This window comes from Musca vetustissima, unplaced genomic scaffold (assembly GCF_032173495.1).
Source record: "Musca vetustissima isolate MV318-11 ecotype Yass unplaced genomic scaffold, APGP_CSIRO_Mvet_v1 utg392950, whole genome shotgun sequence".
Classification (NCBI taxonomy): Eukaryota; Metazoa; Arthropoda; class Insecta; order Diptera; family Muscidae; genus Musca; species Musca vetustissima.
In genome coordinates, this window is record NW_026877035.1 from 1 (window position 1) to 21,447 (window position 21,447).

Below are 21,447 nucleotides of genomic sequence, written 5' to 3' on the forward strand. Positions count from 1 at the left end.
GCATCCCCTACACCACCTCACGCCTTGTGTGGATCTGTAAAAAATATTTTTAAAAATCCACATCGTGAGAAAATTCCCCATCGAAATATAAATTTTCCCATCACTGCCGCATACAAAAAAATTTCCATAAAACTTGACAACAAATTAGATTCCAATCTCCAGCAACATCATTACACGCCCACTACGGTGACCAACCCACTCACTATCGACTGCAGTGATGCTGCACTGTTTGAGATTGATTACGTAACCAGAAAATAGTCCCGCAATGAAATGCCATCAAATGCATAAATTCGTAGTCAGACACACACACACAACCTGCTGAGCCCGAGAGAGAGCTCATCAAATTCCGCAAACACACACACACACCCCTCCTTCACCTCATTGATGTTACCACAATAACCCGCTAAACAGGATGGCTAAACAATTCATCATAAAAATAAAATCACAGGCACATATGGTGACCGAGCAGGGGAGGGGGGAAAGGGGGAGGGGGAATTTTATTTAATACACACACCCTGTCACACATAACATTGTCTACTAACTAACCTTTTCATCTGTTACCAATTACAGCCGTGCAAAATGAACGTCAACCACGAAACACCGCCACCATTCGGCCAGAGACACTGCGGGAGATGGAGCATGGAAGGGCCTTGCGTGAGGCAGCCGTGGCCGTGGGCGTTTTTGGGTAAGTCGGAGAGTGTGTGTGTGAGAACTAAGTTTTGCATATTCTTGCTAATGATTCAACCTGGTTTTCTCTCCTACCTTTGGGCCATTTTTGTAGACCACCCGTTTTATTGTCGCCGCCTTGCTATGGACCTGCTTTACTACCGCCACCATGTAAGTGTTAAGAAAGCTACAAATGATGTTACTTTTGGAAACTTCTGGAGAGGAGTGGGGTGGGGATGAAATGCCTATGGGGGCCAAGAGTGTGAAAACGTGCTTTGATCTACCTCTACTCATCTCATCCTCCTCGCACCTTGTACGGGCACTTTTCCGCCTAAGTATTTCAATTAACCACCCATTTTGTTTTCTTTCTCTGCAGCCCTTTCTGGCCTGCCAACAGGACGTCTATTACATCACAATCACTTGGCGGCCGCCACCTCAATGCAATTGTCCTCGGGCATGAATCAGAGCGCCGGTGGTCCTGGTGGTTTTCCCATGTTCAACAACAATCACCTCTACCACTCTGCCGCCAACAACAACAGCCATGCGAACAGTGTTACCACCAAAGATAAACGTTATCTTGATCTCTCATCGAGTGGCGGCACCATTTCGTCCTCCTCCAATTCGTCAAGCAGCAATTCCATAGATCCCTGTTCGCCACCACCCGAAAATGGTAAGTGTGGTCCGCATAATTTGTTTTATGTGCGACAGGATCCCTACTTACATTTGCATTCGTTTGCTGCAGCAGTGGCTCTAAACAACAACAATAGCAGTAATGAGAACAACAACAACAAAAAGGAGGTCATCAGTGGTGGCAGTGTGTCGTCCATAAGTTCCGCCAGTCCCATAATGGATAATGATGGTAAGACTCAAAAACGGGACATACCAAAAAAAGAATTAGAAATAAAATCTCCTCTCTCTCTCTCCTACCCCTCTCTCTCTCTTTCCCTCCCTCTCTGTCTCTTCCCCTCCTTCTCTTCCTCCCCCTCTCTCTTCCTCCTCCATCTTTCCCTACAGACGACTCAATTGATGTCACCAACGAGGACGATGATCCCGAACCGATGGCAAATGGTGACAAATCCTTGATGCAATTTGACATAGCCCAAATCATGTCCTCTAACCTTTATGTCCAACAACACGAGACGGTCTATGAGACCAGTGCTCGACTTCTGTTTATGGCCGTGAAATGGGCCAAAAATCTGCCCAGTTTTGCGGGACTTTCGTTTAGGGATCAGGTAATTTTTTTTCGGATTTGTTTGTTATAGAAAGAGTCCTTTAAATATCCTTCTTTTTTATAATTTTATTTCCAGGTCATTTTGCTGGAAGAATCCTGGTCGGATTTATTCCTGCTGAATGCCATACAATGGTGTCTGCCGCTGGATGTGGCCAATTGCCACCTGTTTTCGGTGACGGAACATTGTAATAACCATGAGGCATCGTCCAATGGCAGTGGGAATAATAATTGTATGACCAAGGAAGAGGTAAGAAAAATGAAAATCCACAGGACCCACAAAAATCGTAGGTCTTCCAAAAAAAAAAAAAAAAACAATAGAGGTACTTGGAAAAAATCGTACTTGAAAAAATTTAAAAAAAAATCGAAGCCTCAAAATTGTCCTTAAAAAACTAAGTACATAGTTCTTGAAAGTCTTTAAAAAAATATCCATAAAAATTTAAGACTTCATCCTGGAAACATGTCCTTATAAAATATATCCCTAGATCCTTGAAAAATGTCACTTAAAAATCACATTTATTAACAAAAATATCCTTCGAAATAAAATCCTTGAAACTTGGATTTTATACTTAAAATAATACCCCTTGATCTTTGAAGAAATGTCATTAAAAATAAAAACTTTGATCATTGAAAATCCATCATGAAATGTCCTTACAAAATATACAGCTTCATCGATGGAAAAAATGTCCTTAAGTAATACGCCTTGAAAAAAAGGTACTTAAAAATATACGTCTATAGTCCTTGAAAATATGTCCTTAAAAATCTACGCCTTTGGTCCTTGAAAAAATGTCCTTAAAACTCTACGCCTTTGGTCCTTGAAAAAATGTCCTTAAAATCTACGCATATAGTCCTTGAAACAAAAGTCCATAAAAATCTACGCCTATAGTCCTTGGAAAAATTTCCTTAACATTTACGCCAATAGTCCTTGAAAAAAAGTCCTTAAAATTTACGCCAATAGTCCTTGAAAAAAAAGTCCTTAAAATTTACGCCAATAGTCCTTGAAAAAATATGTCCTTAAAAATCTACGCCTATAGTCCTTGAAAAAATATGTCCTTAAAAATCTACGCCTATAGTCCTTGAAAAAAATGTCCTTTAAAATCCACGCCTATAGTCCTTGAAAAAATATGTCCTTAAAAATCTACGCCTATAGTCCTTATAAAATGTCCTTAAACATCTAGGCCTATTGTCCTTGAAAAAATATGTTCTTAAAAATTTACGCCTATAGATTGTCACGCCTAGAGTCCTTGAAAAAAAGTCCTTAAAAATCTAAGCCTATAGGCCTTGAAAAAAATGTCCTTAAAATCTAAGCCTATAGTTCTTGAAAAAATGTCCTTAAAATCCACGTCTATAGTCCTTGAAAGATTGTCCTTAGAAATCTACGCCTAGAGTCCTTGAAAAACGTCCTTAAATATCTAAGCCTATAGTCTTGGAAAAAATGTCCTTAAAAATCTACGCCTATAGTGCTTGAACAAAATGTCCTTATAAATCTACGCCTATGGTCCATGAAAATGTCTTTAAAAATCTACGCCTATAGTCCTTGAAAAAATATGTCCTTAAAAATCCGCAAATTGTCCTCAAAAATCTAGTCCTTGAAAAACAAATGTCTTAAATATCTACGCTTATAGTCTTAAAAAAATGTCCTTAACAATCAACGCCTACAATCCTTGAAAAAATATGCCCTTAAAAATCTACGCTTATAGTCCTTGAAAAAATATGTCCTTAAAAATCTACGCTTATAGTCCTTGAAAAAATATGTCCTTAAAAATCTACGCCTATAGTCCTTGAAAAAATGTCCTTAAAAATCTACGCCTATAGTCCTTGAAAAAATGTCCTTAAAAATCTACGCCTATAGTCCTTAAAAAAATGTCCTCAAAAATCTACGCCTATAGTCTTGGAAAAATGTCCTTAAAAATCTACGCCTATAGTCTTGGAAAAAATGTCCTTAAAAATCTACGCCTATAGTGCTTGAACAAAATGTCCTTAAACATCATCTAGTCCTAGAATAAAATGTCCTTATACATCTAAGCCTATGGTCCTTGAAAAAATATCATTAAAAATCTACGCCTATAGTCCTTGAAAAAAAATCCTTAAAAATCTACGCCTATAGTCCTTGAAAAAATGTCCTTAAAATATACGCCTATTGTCCTAGAAAAAAATGTCCTTAAAAAAAGTCCGTCAAAATCTACACTTATAGACCTTGAAAAAATGTCCTTGAAAAAAAATGTACTTAAAAATCTACGCCTATAGTAATCGAAAAAAATGTCGCTAAAAATCTACGCCTATAGTCCTTGAAAAAAATGTTCATAAAAATCTCCGCTTATTGTCCTTGAAAAAAATTGTCCTTAAAAATCTACGACTGTAGTAATTGGAAAAAAAGTCCTTAGAAAAATGTCGTAAAAAGCCATGTCCTTAAAAATTCCCGCGTGTCTTTAAATATCATGAACATACTTGAAAAAAACCAAGCTTCAATGTCCTTGAAAATCTGCTCCTTTACTCCTTTAGTCCTTAAAATCTGTCTTTAAAAATCCCAAAATTTACCCTTAAAATCTGCACCTATACTCCTAGACAAAATCGAAATAAATGTCCTTCAAAAAATCCTTTAAGAGTTGTCCTTAAAAATCCACGCGTATTGTCATTGAAATCTTTTATTCGAATTCGTAAGAAAAATGTCCTTCAAAACTGTCTTTCAAAATGAACTTTCAGCAACCACGCCTTTTTTGTGGATTCAAATATATTAAAAATGTCTTAAAAAATATCACGTCTGTAGTCCTTGAAAAGGATAAAAATCCATACCTACAGTCTTTGAGAATCTGTCAAAAATCTATTTTAAATTCCCAGCCTTTTTGATGCTTGAAAATCCTTAAAAAATATTCTATTAAAAATCCCCATCCAAGAACTATGACATAGTCCTTAAAATTGTATTTAAAACTTCCATGCCTATAGTACGCCTTTTGGTGAGTTCTTGAAAAATATTCATAAAAATGACCACGCCTTGTGTGAATCCTTGAAAAATATTTTTTTTTTAAAAATCATTGAAGATTTTTATTTTTTAAAGGTCCTTAAAAATTATTTTTTAAACATTTTACGCTTCTGAGAGTTCTAAAAATATTTCCAAAAAATTCCAGGCTTCTGTGAGTCCTCGAGATATTCCTTGAATAAGTCTATTGTCCTTTGAAAAAAATTTCCTTTGGTGCTTCTATTACCATTTATGAAAGGTTTTTGTTTATGATAGAATTGTCATGGGTCCGTGTTTAGTCCAGACACAAACTACATGTGTTTCATGTTGATTCGCGATATATTTCCTATTGGGTATGGGCTGTGTTTCGTACTCAAACATATGCCATTTCCTTAGCTGTGTTCAGTAGCCAAGACCGGATCCAATGATGTGTTGTGTAGATAATTGCAGAACCCATACAAAGTCTACCAAATGTAAACATGGTAAGGCCATATTTACATGTGATGTAAAAACGGCTTCATATCAATCTCTCATCCATATGAGATTGGGTATGTGTGTATTGTGAATGATTAGCGAAGAAGGAGTCGCTGTGCTGAGAGAAAAAATGTGAATGAGCGAGAGAGTTTGCAACTGTGAATTTCCGCACCATATAAACAGCTGTTTATATTTGAATTTAAATGTTTCATAATAAAACAGTTGAGAACGAAAAAATTATTACTGAAAATGAGACAATTTTTTATAAAACCAATTTTTTCTAGTATTGTGATTTATAAAAAAGATTTTATATATTTTCAATAAAATATACAAAAAAAAAAAATTATTTACAAGCAATTAAAATTTTTTTTTTTCTCTGCCCTCTTTCAGATTGCCTCCGATGTTCGCACCCTATATGAAATTTTCTGCAAATTCAAGGCAGTCATTGTTGATCCCGCCGAATTTGCCTGCCTTAAGGCCATTGTGCTATTTCGCCCAGAGACCAGGGGTCTCAAGGAGCCGGCACAAATTGAAAATTTACAAGATCAGGCACATGTAAGTAAAGGAACTTTAACAAATTTATAATAATTAAAAAAAAAATTAAAAATTAATTTCTTCGTCTTCTTTTAGGTTATGTTGGCACAGCACACCAAATCACAGTTTACTGCGCAAGTGGCCCGCTTTGGACGTTTACTGTTAATGTTGCCGCTACTGAGAGCGATAAATTCACATAAAATCGAGCTAATTTATTTTCAAAGGACCATTGGTAATACACCGATGGAAAAGGTCCTTTGCGATATGTATAAAAATTAATTAAAAAAATATATTTAAATGTATTTAATTAAAAAAAAATAATTTATTGCAATTTTATAGTTATCATAACTGTTACCATATTGAATGATGTAATTTTAAACTAAACTAAAAAAATAAAATAAATAACGATTATTAAGTGGATATAAATAAAGAAAATTAAAAATGAAATACAATCATATTTCCACTTTTACTTTTGTGGAACATTTCTTTGAAGAAATTGAAAATTATTTTTTAAAATATAAACGTCTGGTAAAGACCTAAAAAATATGCTTTAAAAAATCCACGCCTTATATAGACCCTGAAAAATATGGTTTAAAAAATCCACGCCTTATATAGACCCTGAAAAATATGGTTTAAAAAATCCACGCCTTATGTAGACCCTGAAAAATAGGGTTTACAAAATCCACGCCTTATATAGACCCTGAAAAATATGGTTTAAAAAATCCACGCCTTATATAGACCCTGAAAAGTTTTGTTTAAAAAATCCACGCCTTATATAGACCCTGAAAAATATGCTTTAAAAATCCACACCTTATATAGACCCTGAAAAATAGGGTTTAAAAAATCCACGCCTTATATAGGCCCTGAAAATATGCTTTAAAAAACCCACGCCTTAGATAGACCCTGAAAAATATTCTTTGAAAAATTTACGCCTTATATAGACCCTGAAAATATGCTTTAAAACATCTACGCCTTATATAGACCCTGAAAAATATGCTTTAAAACATCCACGCCTTATATAGACCCTGAAAAATATGGTTTAAAAAATCCACACCTTATATAGATCCTGAAAAATGTGGTTTAAAAAATCCACGCCTTATATAGACTCTGAAAAATATGCTTCAAAAATCCATGCCTTATATAGACTCTGAAAAATATGCTTTAAAAAAACCAAGCTTTATATAGACTCTGAAAAATAGGCTTTAAGAAATCTAAGCCTTACATAGACCCAGAAAAATATGCTTTAAAAAATCCACGCCTTATATAGACCCTGAAAAATATGCTTTAAAAAATCCACGCCTTATATAGACCATGAAAAATATGCTTTAAAAATCCACGCCTTATAAAGACACTGAAAAATATTCTTTAAAAATCCACGCCTTATATAGACCCTGAAAATATGCTTTAAAAATCCATGCCTTATATAGACTCTGAAAAATATGCTTTAAAAAAACCAAGCTTTATATAGACTCTGAAAAATAGGCTTTAAGAAATCTAATCCACGTCTTATAAAGACACTGAAAAATATTCTTTAAAAATCCACGCCTTATATAGACCCTGAAAATATGTTTTAAAAATTCACGCCATATATAGACTCTGATAAAGATGCTTAAAAAAAATACACGGCTTGTGTAGACCCTAAAAAATATGCTTTAAAAAATTCACGCCTTATATAATACTAGCATATGCCCGCTACTTCGTTAGCGAATGTGGAATATATTTTTAAAAATGTATTAACATATTATATTATTTTCACAGAAAACTGCCTATGTCGGAAAAACTAAGCAATCCACACAATAATATCGACCATAAATTAAATTTGAGCACAATGATTCGAGCTCTTAAGGTTCACCTAAATCCAAATTGTACAAAATTTTGTTCCATTTAGCACACATTATTTCCAAGAGTACCCATCTCAACCATCCAACAAAACTTCCTGCATACCCGGATCTTACACCCCCACAGTGATCCTAAATCCAAGTTCCAGGATTCCAATTTTATCGGTTACCAACAATTCAAATTGTACCAAATTTAGTACACAGTAGTATCCATTTCCAAAACTTTCTACATACCCCAATCCTACACCCCCACAGTTATCCTAAATCCAAGCTTCGGGATTCCAATTCTATCGGTTCGCCCACAATTCAAATTGTACCAAATTTAGTACACAGTAGTACCAATTTCCAAAACATTCTACATACCCCAAACCTACACCCTCACTGTGATGCTAAGTCCAAGTTCCAGGATTCCAATTTTATCGGTTCACCAACAATTCTAATTGTACCAAATTTAATACACAGTAGTACCAATTTCCAAAATGTTCTACATACACCAATCCTGCATCCCCACAGTGATTCTAAAACCAAATTTCAGTATTCCAACCCTATCTGTCCATCCACAATTTAAATTGTACCAAATTTAGTACACAGTAGTACAAATTTCAAAAACTTCCCACATACCCCAATCATACACCCCCACAGTGATCCTAATTCGAAGCTTCAGGATTCCAATTTTATCGGTTCGCCCACAATTCAAATTGTACCAAATTTAATACACATCAGTAAAAATTTTTAAGACTTCCTACATATCTCGATCTTACACCTCAACAGTAATCATGACTCCAAATTTCATGATTCCAGCACTATTGGTTCGCCTAATATTCAAATTGTACCAAATTTAGTACCCATAAATATAAATTGCTTAAACTGAATCCAGACCCCAATCCTACACCCCTACAGTGATTCTGACTCAAAATGTCATTGTTTCCGCTCTATCGTTTCATTCAAATCCAAATTGTACCAATTATAGTACGATTTAGTAATTTTCGTACATATCAGTAAAAAATTCCCAAAACTCCGACGGTAATGTAAACTCCGACGGTAATGTAAATTTTAAATTTCAGGATTCCAGCTCGATTTGTGCCTCCAAAATAAAAAAAGTAGGAAAGGACCTATCGGAGCCCTTCAATACCGAAAGAGGATTCAGACAAGGTGACAGTTTGTCGTGTGATCTTTTTAACATCCTACTGGAAAAGGTCATACGAGACGCAAAGGTGAACAGAAATGACACTCTATACACCAAACAACACATGTTACTCGTTTGAACCACGAGCTCTACAATTTATACGCGGACATCGACATAGTCAGTCGTATTGAGCTACAGCGACTACGGTGGCTAGGCCATGTTGTGCGGATGAATGAGAATGCCCCAGCTCAAAAGGCATATAAAAACGAGCCTACTGATGGTTCCCGTAGAAGGGGAAGGCCACGAATTGGATGGAAAGACCAGCTAGAAAACAATATCTTGGAACGTGGTCTTCCAAATTGGTGGATTTGCGCACAAGACCGACGCGCTTGGAAATCTTATTTAAGCTCGGCTTATGTAACAGCCGTTCTGTAATAAGCCAGCTAAGTAAGTAAGTAGCTCCACCGGTTGGGCAAATACAAATCACACTTAGTACTTTTCGTACCGTTCTAGTACAAATTTCCAAAATCCCAGCCTTATCTTTCACCTTTGGACCAAGAATGACCATCATCCAAAATTTCAAGATTCTAGCTACAGTCGTTTCGTATGGGCATTAATGAATCGTTAAATCATTCTCTTTTATTAGTGTAGATTAATTTTTTATTTTTACTTTATAAATTTATATTTATTAAATATTATATATAAATTTTTACAATATTATATATAAATTATTTAATACATTTTTTTATTTATTTTATTATGTAAAAAATGTTTTCAATCTTTTATCCCACTGTGTTTTATTTTTGTTTACATGTAACGCAGAGTTGTATTTAACTGTCATCTTAAGTCTCACATTCTCACCATATGCCCCCCATACAACAGAGCCATCTAACGGCCAATGGCTAAACCACACATTCACACACATTTGTTTTGATGTGAGAGCCAGCCAGCAATGAGAGAGAGCGTGCCAGTGCCTGAGCGCCAAAAAAGATAATTGCGATAAAGTATCTATCTGTGCAAAAAGGACCGTAAGCAGCCTTAAGTGTTATTTTAGACGTCAATCGGGTGAAAAGCAACAAAGTTATTTTGTGTCGTGAAATTGGGAAAATAACTAAATTTCAGTGAAAATTATTTCCAAAAAATGTGAAAATTGTATTTAATAAATAAAATATAAGAGGAAAATATAGAAAGTTTTTCTGAAAAGAAAGAAATTAATGCGGTAAAAAAACAAGTGCAAAACGAAGTTTGCAAGTGTGCCGTCGTCGCGGATAGGCGAGTGTGTGTGTGCGTGCAGTCGTCTTCGTTTGTGTGTGCCGAAAAAATCAAGGCAGCCAAACAACAAGGAAGCAACCACAACAACAAAAAAATGTAACATTGCGTTCGGGGTGGGGGGAAATGGTTATTAGGCAAAAATAAAGTGGCGAAAAAAATACACCGCCGGAATGTGAGATGTGCGGTCTGCGATGCTGATGATGTGCGGGTACATTGTGTGTTGTGTGGAACAAAAACAACAAAGGCAACAACAACAAAAAGTGTAACATAAATTTACAAGATACAATGTGTACTTATTCGTGTTTCTTGTTGTTGTTGTCGCGATATGCAGCATAATGTAAAAGAAGAAGAAGAAATGAAACAGAAGAAGAAGCAATAACAAAAAATACGAAGTGAAGAGGAAATCTTGCTGACAATGTTATTGTACGTGTTGTCCATGGAACGGATGCTGGATGGATGCTGCTGGTGTTTGTAATTCGCAATACGTGTAAAAATAATAATAACAATAACAAATGAAAAAATGAGAAAAAACAACAACAAAAGAATAGTGGAAGTGATGCAAATGTGGTATAGGTTGGTAATGTGGTATAGTCACTTTTTTTGTAAACTGAAAATTTTAGAATAACTAAAACATCTTCTATAGTTTGCTGTTCTCAAAAAAATAAGATAGCAATGACCTGTTTAATTTATTTAAATCACGTTGAGAATCAGTACCAAAAATAAAATTTTTCATGAAATTGACTTTTTTTCGGTTGAAGTTTAAAAATAATTTTTTGTTTTACGGATGTACTTTAATCGTTATTACTAAAGCATTAAAATAATCAGTATGAACTAAAAATCAAATAATATGCGCGATTGCACCACATAATCACCAATTTGGAAAAAAAACTAGACATTTCTTCAGTAAACACAAGTGTAGGTAATGTGGTATACCTTGATTCTGCATGAAAAAAGGCCAGCACTAGACAAAATCTCATTACTATGTGAAACATTTGTACTCTACGAGAGTCTACCATGAATCACAAGGATGAAAAACAAAGGCTATGAGTTTTAACAACTTCTCCATACAAAAATTAAATATTGACATGTGTAGACATTATTATATAATAAAAATTTAAGTTCCACTCAACGTATCCGTTAAAAATCTTAACAGACATAAATCTCGAGCTAATTCGCATTCATTAAAAACAATAAATTCTATAATATATAAATTGGAAGTGAAAATTATACTATACCACATTAACATCATGTGGTATACCACATTACCTGCACTTTTTTTAAAATCGATTTTTATGGAATTTCTAATATTTTCTCAAATATCTCTTAAATTGTTAGAATAATATTATTTTCAAATTGATACATGGAAAGACAACACATGTAGCATGTTAAGTGCAAAATTTCAATTTAATCGGATAAAAAATAAAAATTTGGCAATCTAAAAACAAATGGGTATACCACATTTGCATCACCTCCTATAATAATAACAAAAGGAAATTTTGCAATTCTTGCAGTGGAAAATAAATAAATAAAAAATGGTCGTGCTAAATTTTTATTCGATAACGGGCAGAGAGATTTCTTCCTGTCTTCATAATACAACAACAACAAAACTTGATTATCTGCAATTCTAGCTGGGAGAAAAAAATAATTAAAATGTGATTATCTACAATTCCAATTGAACCAATTATTTAAAAAAATGTGCTAAATTTTGGATATCCCCAAAGCTATTCTTACTCTTGGGATAATAAAAAAAGAAGAAAAACCACAATAACAAAAAAATTTTGAAACCTTAAATTCTTGCCGAAAAAGATAAATATTTTTTGTGTGAATTATTTTTCTTTTATGACCTCAGAGAGATTCTTCCTACTCGCGGACGTCTGTCATTCAATCAAGCATCTCGTTCCTCTTTTTTCATGGGGCTAACGGCATACAATCGGTCGGTAGTGCGTGTGTTTGTGTTCCGTGATAACTCGTAAAAATTTCATTTTGGGATAAATACAAATTTAGTGTTTACAATAAAACCACAAATACAAAAACGAAAAAACAACGACAATAAAAAAAATACAAATTACAACAAAGCAACAATGTTTTCTGATTTCCATGATTTTTAAAAATATTTTTAATTTATTAGTTTTTATGAAAAAATGTAACACATCATAATATCATAACAACACCACTACATTTTGTGCAATCATAACCCTAAAAAGAAAAAAAAAAACATCAAAATTACAACAAAACAAGTGAAGAAATACTCCAATCATTGCATTTCTGCGAAATCAAACCAAAAAAATCATGAAAAAACAAAAACATTGTTTATCTGCATAGTTTTTTTATTCTATTTTCCCTTTATTGTTAGTGTAATTCCAGTGTTATAGCAGTGTGTGTGTTTTGTTGTTGCTGTTCTTCTTCTTCGTGTTCATCTCTAAAGAGAATCGCCGTAACTCGTGTAATATAACGGCCTCCATCAACAGTGTTCTCCCCCATCAACAGCAGTAATAACAACAACTACAACAGCAGCAGCATCACTCACATAACATCATAATTATCTCTCTCATTATCTTCAATAGAGCTCCAAAGTGGCGCGCGTATTGTTTTGAATGACAAAATCAAACATGTAAGAACAGAGAGTGCAATACACACAAAGAGAGCTGAGATAGAGTATTTAATACAGAGAGTTGAGATAATGTGCGAGTATAGAAACCAGAGTTATAGTGATTTTATCAGTGTTGTTAGCAGAGATGTAAAATATATTGGCGATTGTTGGACAAGTGTGATGTTTATATGGAATTCCTGAAGGACTAATGAGGAAGGTAAGTAAGGATTTTTTATTAAAAACAAGGGAGATATTAAGGTTCACTATAACAAGAAATTATTATTAAAAATTTTACATTTAATGGAGTCGATTGGGAATAAAAAAATATTATTAGACTATTTAAAAATTGTTTTAAGTTCTCTAAAAAAATATTAATAAATGAAAAATGTAAAGACATGATAAAAATAAACAATAAAAATCAATAAATAAAATATTAAAATAGAACATGTTATACAATTTTAATAATGAAAAAATAATATTTAAATAGGAAATTTTAATTTTTTTAAATAAATAATAATGTATAATTTCGTTGGGGATGATAGATACCAAGCAATTGCTCGAATTGGCTTTAACTTGGCGAAGTCCAGGCTTATCTTGGTTCCTCTTTCATCTTAATTGTGGACACTGACCTCCCCGTGGTGCCATCTGAGGTAGCTAATTTCATCGCCCGATGAAATAGTGAACTAATATGTGCCGCGAGTTCATACATAAGAACTATAAAAAATGGGTTGAATCGTCGGGTTAGTTGCCCACACTCGAAAAACCGAACCTACTGTGAAAAAGCAATGAAAAAGAAAACCACACCCACCTAATGTTGACGACCCCCACAAACCTATAAAGGACCACGATCTGCGAATCTGGACATGGAATGTGCGCGCACGTTGTACAGAACAGGCGCAGTTTTCGCTTTGGCGGATGTACTCAAGAAGTACAAAGCCGATATTATTGCCTTACAGTTATTGCGATGGAAAGGGACATTGGGATATGTGGCTTTAAAAAGGTCGTATGTTGATAGCTTGTACTTATTTCGCCCTGATACGAAACTTGCATATGCGAATTAAATTCAAATTTGTCAAGGTTCGACATTTGTCTTCATTATAGAAACAGTCTTTTTCAAAGCAGATTTTTGTTGTAGCGATAGATAATTAATCCACACACCTACAACTGCTTCCAATCCACACCATGTTTTGGCCCCTGGAAACTTATTCATAAAAAATCCTCGCCATGTATTTGTATATAACTGGCAGCTTCTTATGGATGACCATGATGTGTTCTTATAGAACACGACGATGTTTTTTTATGTAAATACAGGGTGAGACGAACAAACTGCAACCAACTTCAGACTGCTGTAATTTCTAAGCCACTCGTCCGACAGATGTCATAGCAACATAGGCACAAATGGTTCGAAAATTAAAGAAGTGACTTAATCGAATCCCGCGTCGCAGTGGCCGAAAAATAGCTCGTGAGCTGAACATATCGCAATAATCCATTCGGCAAATATTGAAAAATGAACTTGGGATAAAGCCATTGAAATTCCAAAAAGAGCAAGAACTTATAACGTAAAAGAAAGAAAATAGACTCAAAAGAGCTAAAGAGTTGGTTCGCTAGGACGAAAGTGGTGAACTGCCGAATTTGGTTTTCTGCGATGAGAAAACATTCGTTGTCCAGCAGTTTGTAAACAAACAAAATGATTGTGTTTACTTGTCAAAGAGGTTAGCTGAAAATGTGACCATCAGAACTCAAGCGCCGGCCATGGTGATGGTGTGGACCGCCATAACAGCCGATGGTCGCTCTACGCTCGTATTAATCGACCGTGGCATCAGTATAAATGCCGAATATTATCGCGAAAATCTTCTGGAGGGTGTATTAAAGCCTTGGACACGCAAACATTTTGGCCGCAGACCTTGGACATTCCAACAGGACTCAGCACCACCCAAGTATGGTTACACAATGAGGTTCCTCGCTTCATTTCCAGCGCCACCAATGGCCACCCAATTCTCCGAATACCAATCCGTTGGACTATTGTGTCTGGGGTTGTGTCTAAAAAAATACCGAAGTGTCGTTCACCTCAAGCAAGCACTTCGCTGGGAATGGGTCATAATACCGCAGAGCAACATTCGGGCATCGTGTCATGGTTTCATCGGCCGTCTGAAGGCCATAATTCGTGCTAAAGGTGACCAATACGAACAAATCTAAACTTATTCTAAAATTTGATGCTATTTCCGACATGTATTGCTTTCATTCAATAGAATTTAAAACCAGTGACCGGAGCAGTGTAGTCGAACGGGGCCGACCATATGATACCCTACACAACTTCCACGAAAATCTAATTTTCTATGGTTCGATATTCTGAGCTTGGGCAATATTTAGCAATTAGTTGTATCCCTTTGACCGACTAGACGACTACAAATATTACTAATATTCAGTACAGGTATTCTAATTACTTGTCCAGATCCCCTTCACCGTGGGTTGTGTTGTGATCCGGCTTTCAATAGTGGTCTATAAATCGACTCATAAAAAACACAAAAAATTAAGTTTTCGGGTCACTTCATCCAAATATTATTATCTGATCATCACCGAAAATTATAGGCGTTGTCCATGACCATACCTGGATCCTCGTGAAGATTGGTTCATAACTGTGGCCTGTATCGTATTTACAAAATATAATGGACAGACGGACGAACGCACATGTCTAGATCGACTCAGCTAGTCGAGATATGACGATCGGTATACTTAAAGGTGGGTCTAGGACCAATATTTCGAGGCGTTACAAACTCCTGGGGCTTCACAAAACCTATAATACCCTGACAACATAATTGTGTAGGGTATAAAAAGGAAAAGTAAAAATGATGGCCTTTGATTCTGTTGGAGTTTTTTTTTATCTCACCCTGCATGACCAAACTGTCTTCCTATAAAAGACAAAGAGGAGGTCCTCTTATAGAAATACATATTAGTATACTATGATACGCTAATTAATATTCTCAAATATTTTCTTTTCCAATTATCACCAGCACCACCACCACCACCGAATTATTAATTTTCCCACGTACAACAACAACACCAACAACAGCATTAAAAGTCAAATTAATTTTCGTATTGAATTTCACATATCCCGAACAACGAAATAACTCTATTAAATAAAAGTTATTACAAGTTTTATGTTTTTCCTTCAATCCCCAACTGTATTACGTATTACAACAACAACAAATACGACAAATATTACAACAATAACCCATAATCACAAGACTGTGATTAGTGAAAATATCTAATCAAAAACAGTGTTGAGTGGACTTCGATAATAATAATGAGAAACATTTACACACACACGTACACACAAGCACACACACACATACTCACAGGTTCCGAACATAATATTCGAATTAAACCACTAATCCCCACCCAGCCCAATACCCTTTGCTGAATACCAAACAAATCTAAGTCCAAGTACAACAACAACAACTTAAGACATTCTAAATTGAATTATTCCCCAATCATTTTGTTGTTGTGACCGTGTAGGGCGAGGATGACGACGTAGAGGAGGACGATGATAATAATGACCATGTCCATGATGGCAATGACGATGGCGATGATGATAATAATTCCCAAAAGTCATATTACCACTACTAATCAGAGTCCTAAACAAATCGGGGGACAGGAAGTGGTTAGGTGTACGGAACTATATGTGTAGTTACATTTCTAGGCTGGTGTGTGAATGGGTGTGTGTTTATGATTGTGTGTAACGATATTGTGTACTATTGTGTATCCGGCACACAATTATTTGCTTATTTCGTTTTCCTTCTTTTGGGCCAAAGGACTTTGTCCGACAATCTCTGTCCTGCTCTCCCTCTGCCTTTTCACTTTCAAGTGTTTATTTAATTTCCACATCCTTTATAGATGATTATCAATTAATAATCATTATAATAATACAAGTGGGTAGAAGATACTTTTACACACACAAATACATAGATAGACATTGAAATGGAGAGAGAAAATGCCTATTTTGGTCTCAGGATGTAGAGGCATGGATTTTTTAAAGAATATTTTTTCAAGGACTTTCAGAGGCGTGGATTTTTTAAAGAATATTTTTCAAGGACTTTCAGAGGCGTCGATTTTTTAAAGAATATTTTTTCAAGGACTTTCAGAGGCGTGGATTTTTTAAAGAAAAATTTTTCAAGGACTTTCAGAGGCGTGGATTTTTTAAAGAAAATTTTTTCAAGGACTTTCAGAGGCGTGGATTTTTTAAAGAAAATTTTTTCAAGGACTTTCAGAGGCGTGGATTTTTTAAAGAAAATTTTTTCAAGGACTTTCAGAGGCGTGGATTTTTTAAAGAAAATTTTTTCAAGGACTTTCAGAGGCGTGGATTTTTTAAAGAAAATTTTTTCAAGGACTTTCAGAGGCGTGGATTTTTTAAAGAAAATTTTTTCAAGGACTTTCAGAGGCGTGGATTTTTTAAAGAAAATTTTTTCAAGGACTTTCAGAGGCGTGGATTTTTTAAAGAAAATTTTTTCAAGGACTTTCAGAGGCGTGGATTTTTTAAAGAAAATTTTTTCAAGGACTTTCAGAGGCGTGGATTTTTTAAAGAAAATTTTTTCAAGGACTTTCAGAGGCGTGGATTTTTTAAAGAAAATTTTTTCAAGGACTTTCAGAGGCGTGGATTTTTTAAAGAAAATTTTTTCAAGGACTTTCAGAGGCGTGGATTTTTTAAAGAAAATTTTTTCAAGGACTTTCAGAGGCGTGGATTTTTTAAAGAAAATTTTTTCAAGGACTTTCAGAGGCGTGGATTTTTTAAAGAAAATTTTTTCAAGGACTTTCAGAGGCGTGGATTTTTTAAAGAAAATTTTTTCAAGGACTTTCAGAGGCGTGGATTTTTTAAAGAAAATTTTTTCAAGGACTTTCAGAGGCGTGGATTTTTTAAAGAAAATTTTTTCAAGGACTTTCAGAGGCGTGGATTTTTTAAAGAAAATTTTTTCAAGGACTTTCAGAGGCGTGGATTTTTTAAAGAAAATTTTTTCAAGGACTTTCAGAGGCGTGGATTTTTTAAAGAAAATTTTTTCAAGGACTTTCAGAGGCGTGGATTTTTTAAAGAAAATTTTTTCAAGGACTTTCAGAGGCGTGGATTTTTTAAAGAAAATTTTTTCAAGGACTTTCAGAGGCGTGGATTTTTTAAAGAAAATTTTTTCAAGGACTTTCAGAGGCGTGGATTTTTTAAAGAAAATTTTTTCAAGGACTTTCAGTGGTGTGGATTTTTTATAAAGAATAAAAAATATTCTTTAAAAAACTACTTCTTCTATTCAGACTTGAAAATATATTCTTTAAAAGAATCCATGCTTGTGACTTCATGGCCTTTTATCTTCCATAGTAAGACCTTGTGACCTGTCTATAACACGACCTATCACATTCCCTGCGGATTACCATGAATTGTGTATTATTAGCTCCTTAACCTTGCTAGACATGTCTTCATAAATTGTGATTCCCTGCATTCGGAATGAATGACATCTGTCACCGAAAAAATTTCATCCGACAAAAAAATGTATCAAATTTATCACAATAAATCCTCCCACAGAAGAAAACATATTTTTCGTTTCCAAACGAAACATTGTAACCAATTTTCAAATGTCGGGACAAATTCAATAAATATTTGATTCCCACAACAACAAAAACAACAGCAACAAAAATTTGGAGCAATCCGCACTTAAACAGATTGACTGACATACAAAATTGTAACGGATCTCCGAAGTGGATCCGCCGCACATCTGTAGCATTTTGGCTGGCTACATAGACATGTGTGTGGATTTATCATTACAAATGTTCGGTATTGAAAACCCATTACATGTGTGTGCGTGTGTGTGTCTGTTCATGTAGGATATGTTTTCCCCAAAGACATCCTCTTCTAAAAACAAAAATCCAAATCGTACATCCATCCACCCCAAGTTGCTCCCCATGCTTCAAAAAATGTTATTCATTTCGTAAATTAAATTTTTTCCCAGCACCAAGAAGACAACACGACAATCAATCTGTCAAAGTTATACCGCCAACCTCCGACCCCTCGCTAACACTTAGAACGCGAAGGAAAACCAAGGAATCCCGAATCAAAGTTTGATTTATTTGAGAGAATCCGAAGAATCACACTTTTCACAGCAAAGCAAATGGTGAGAGTGGGAGAGCGAGAGCCTGCTTTCATTCATCACAGCCATACTCATCATAATCGTCATCCTCGTTCGTCCTGGCCTAATCATAATAATACAGCTGACATAACCTTCTACACTTTTGACAGTAAACGGACGAACGAACGAACGAATGGAACGGCAGAGGTTTTCTGATGGCCTGACCGCGTCACATTCAGTCCCATAAAAACCACTAAACCCGAACACAACCTACAACAACATGGCAAAAAGGGACTCTCGCCACCACTCTCCATCAAGAAGTAACACTAACCGAAAGATACGAAATGAAAACAGAAACAGAAAACCCAACAAAAAGGAAAGGAAAAACAACAACAGAAACAGAACAGAAAAAATCATAACATAACAATAATAAATATTGCGTGTGTGTTTGTTGTGCGGAGAACCCAACAAAAAAGCGAGGCGCCACAGGAGAGTCATCATTGCCATACGCCACAGAACAAACAACATTCGTCGATATTCAAATGACGACAACGACGAAGTGGTGGTGCGGCAGCACTTCGAGCTGTGGTTGAGGTTTCTCCGGCTGCCTGACAATCGGTTTCACAAAAACACACAATCTTTTTTGTTCGTTGTTTGCTGTTGCACAAACGATAACCGACCGACCGACCCTCTGGCGGAGAACCAGGGAACAACAAGGAAGTTCAACGCAGAGAGAGAGAGAGTGTGAGAGTATTTGAGAATAATGGACAGTGTTGTCTATGTCGGGTTTGGAAAAAACGCCAAGAATCTCTAGGTTATTTGTGGAAAATTGTTTTTAAAAATCGATTTTTCTTGATAGTTCTTGAAAAACCCCACGCTTCACTTGAACATAATCTTTAAAAGAATCCTCATCTTATGTTGAAACTAAAAAAAAATTAAACAATGCAAGTTTCTCTTGACCTTTGTAAAATTTTCCTTTAAAAAATCTCCGTTTCTCTGACCTTTGAAAAAATGCTCTTCAAAAATTCTACGCTTCTGTTAACCCACGAAAATAATCTTTCAAATATTCGCATCTTCTCTATACCTCTGTAAAAGATTCTTTAAAAATTTATCCTCCTGACCATTGAACGTATTTTCTTTAAAAAAATCTACGCTGCTCCTGGCTTTTGAAATAATTTCCTTTAAAAAATCTACACTGCTCCAGAAAAATACTCCTTCAAAAATCTACGCTTCTGTTAACCCTTGAAAATATTCTTTTAATATCCCCAACTTCTTTATACCCCTTTAAAAAAATGTTATTGAAAAAATCTACTCTTCTGTTAACCGCTGAAAATATTCTTTGAAATATCCCCTTCTGTATACCCTTCAAAAAGTAATCTTTAAAAATCCAAACTTCTCTTGAACTTTGAAAATGGTCTTTGACAAATCTACGCTTCTGTTAACCCTTTCTGTTCTTTTAAATACCCGTGGTCTATATATCCTTGAAAACATATTCTTTAAGAAATCCACGCTTCTGTTGAACCTTTATTTAAAATATCCACATCATCTGTAGACCATTGAAAATATATTATTTAAATTATACATGCCCTAAGTCGATCCTTAGTCACCTTCCCTTCATTCCCCCTAATTTGTTGCTGGGTATTTCTTTCTCGCTACTTTTTGTGGTTTCCTCCTCCCAATCTTTGCCTTTCCAATATTGATACACGTAGTGTGTCTTACCCTTAGTTTTGGCCAGCCTTTTTCGTTCACCTCTATGTGGCAGACATTCCACTTTTTCACAAGCAGTGTTTTGTTCTGTAGACCAATAACTTTGAGCATGCGTTCTGTCTTGTGAATATTTGCTCCAACCTTGTTGCGAAGATCGTTGCCTTTGGTAATTGCGGAATTCACAGCTGCCGAGATCAATGGGGTACTCCCCATGCAGCGGATGCTGCAATACCTTATTTTTTATTTCATCCATAGCTTTCTTATAGGTCTTTTATTTTATTTTTCGCGGGCGCACTATTCTCACCGATCACTGTATAACAGAGATCGTCACTATAACGCCTACTGGGAAACTTAGCATATGAGGGAGGCTCCTTATCAATTGTTGCAATTCTTTTAGAATTCCCGATACTTACGGAATATTCCGATGCAGCAAAATCTTCAGGATATTAGATCACCCTTCACCACCTCCAGTCCATGGATTCTCATGACAGTTTTTTTTTTAACTTCTTGTTGGCTCTGAATTCTCTTTAAATAAGCGGAGGGGAAGCTCTTTTTTATTTCTTACGGGTTTAACATTCGTCTTCAGCTCTTCCGGAGACCTAATTCTCTTCACCGCTTCTGGGAATATGACTGAAAGTTTAGATCTATATTTTTCAGCATCCGTTTCCTGTTTGCTCTTGTTTCTCCGTCTCACCTTGCCCTGTTTTCGCCTGTTTAATTCTTGTTGTTAGAGCTTTGCCCAATTCCACTATATCTTCGTGGCTCCGACATTCTAAAACTCATTTGACTTCGGTTTCCCACTGTCTTCTATATATATTATTTTTTTTGCTGATTGACTGCTGGGTTTCTGCTCTTCTGGAGACCCAATCCTATGCCTCACATTCGAAGATGTGAAGGAAGGTCAGGATAATCCTTCTGAACATCAGTTGATCGCTCTTTTTTCTAAGGTTTA

At 35.3% G+C, this 21,447-nt stretch overlaps 1 protein-coding gene across 1 annotated transcript; it reads left to right on the top strand.

The window, feature by feature from the left end:
- Positions 1–570: 570 nt before the first annotated feature.
- Positions 571–6,137, top strand: LOC133321536 (photoreceptor-specific nuclear receptor-like; the record flags this gene model as incomplete). The annotated part of the gene is made up of 8 exons (XM_061530621.1): positions 571–685; positions 782–837; positions 1,043–1,340; positions 1,437–1,525; positions 1,681–1,898; positions 1,974–2,144; positions 5,715–5,879; positions 5,955–6,137. Coding segments are annotated over 8 exons (1,295 nt in total), but the record flags the coding sequence as incomplete, so codon positions are not given.
- Positions 6,138–21,447: the final 15,310 nt, after the last annotated feature.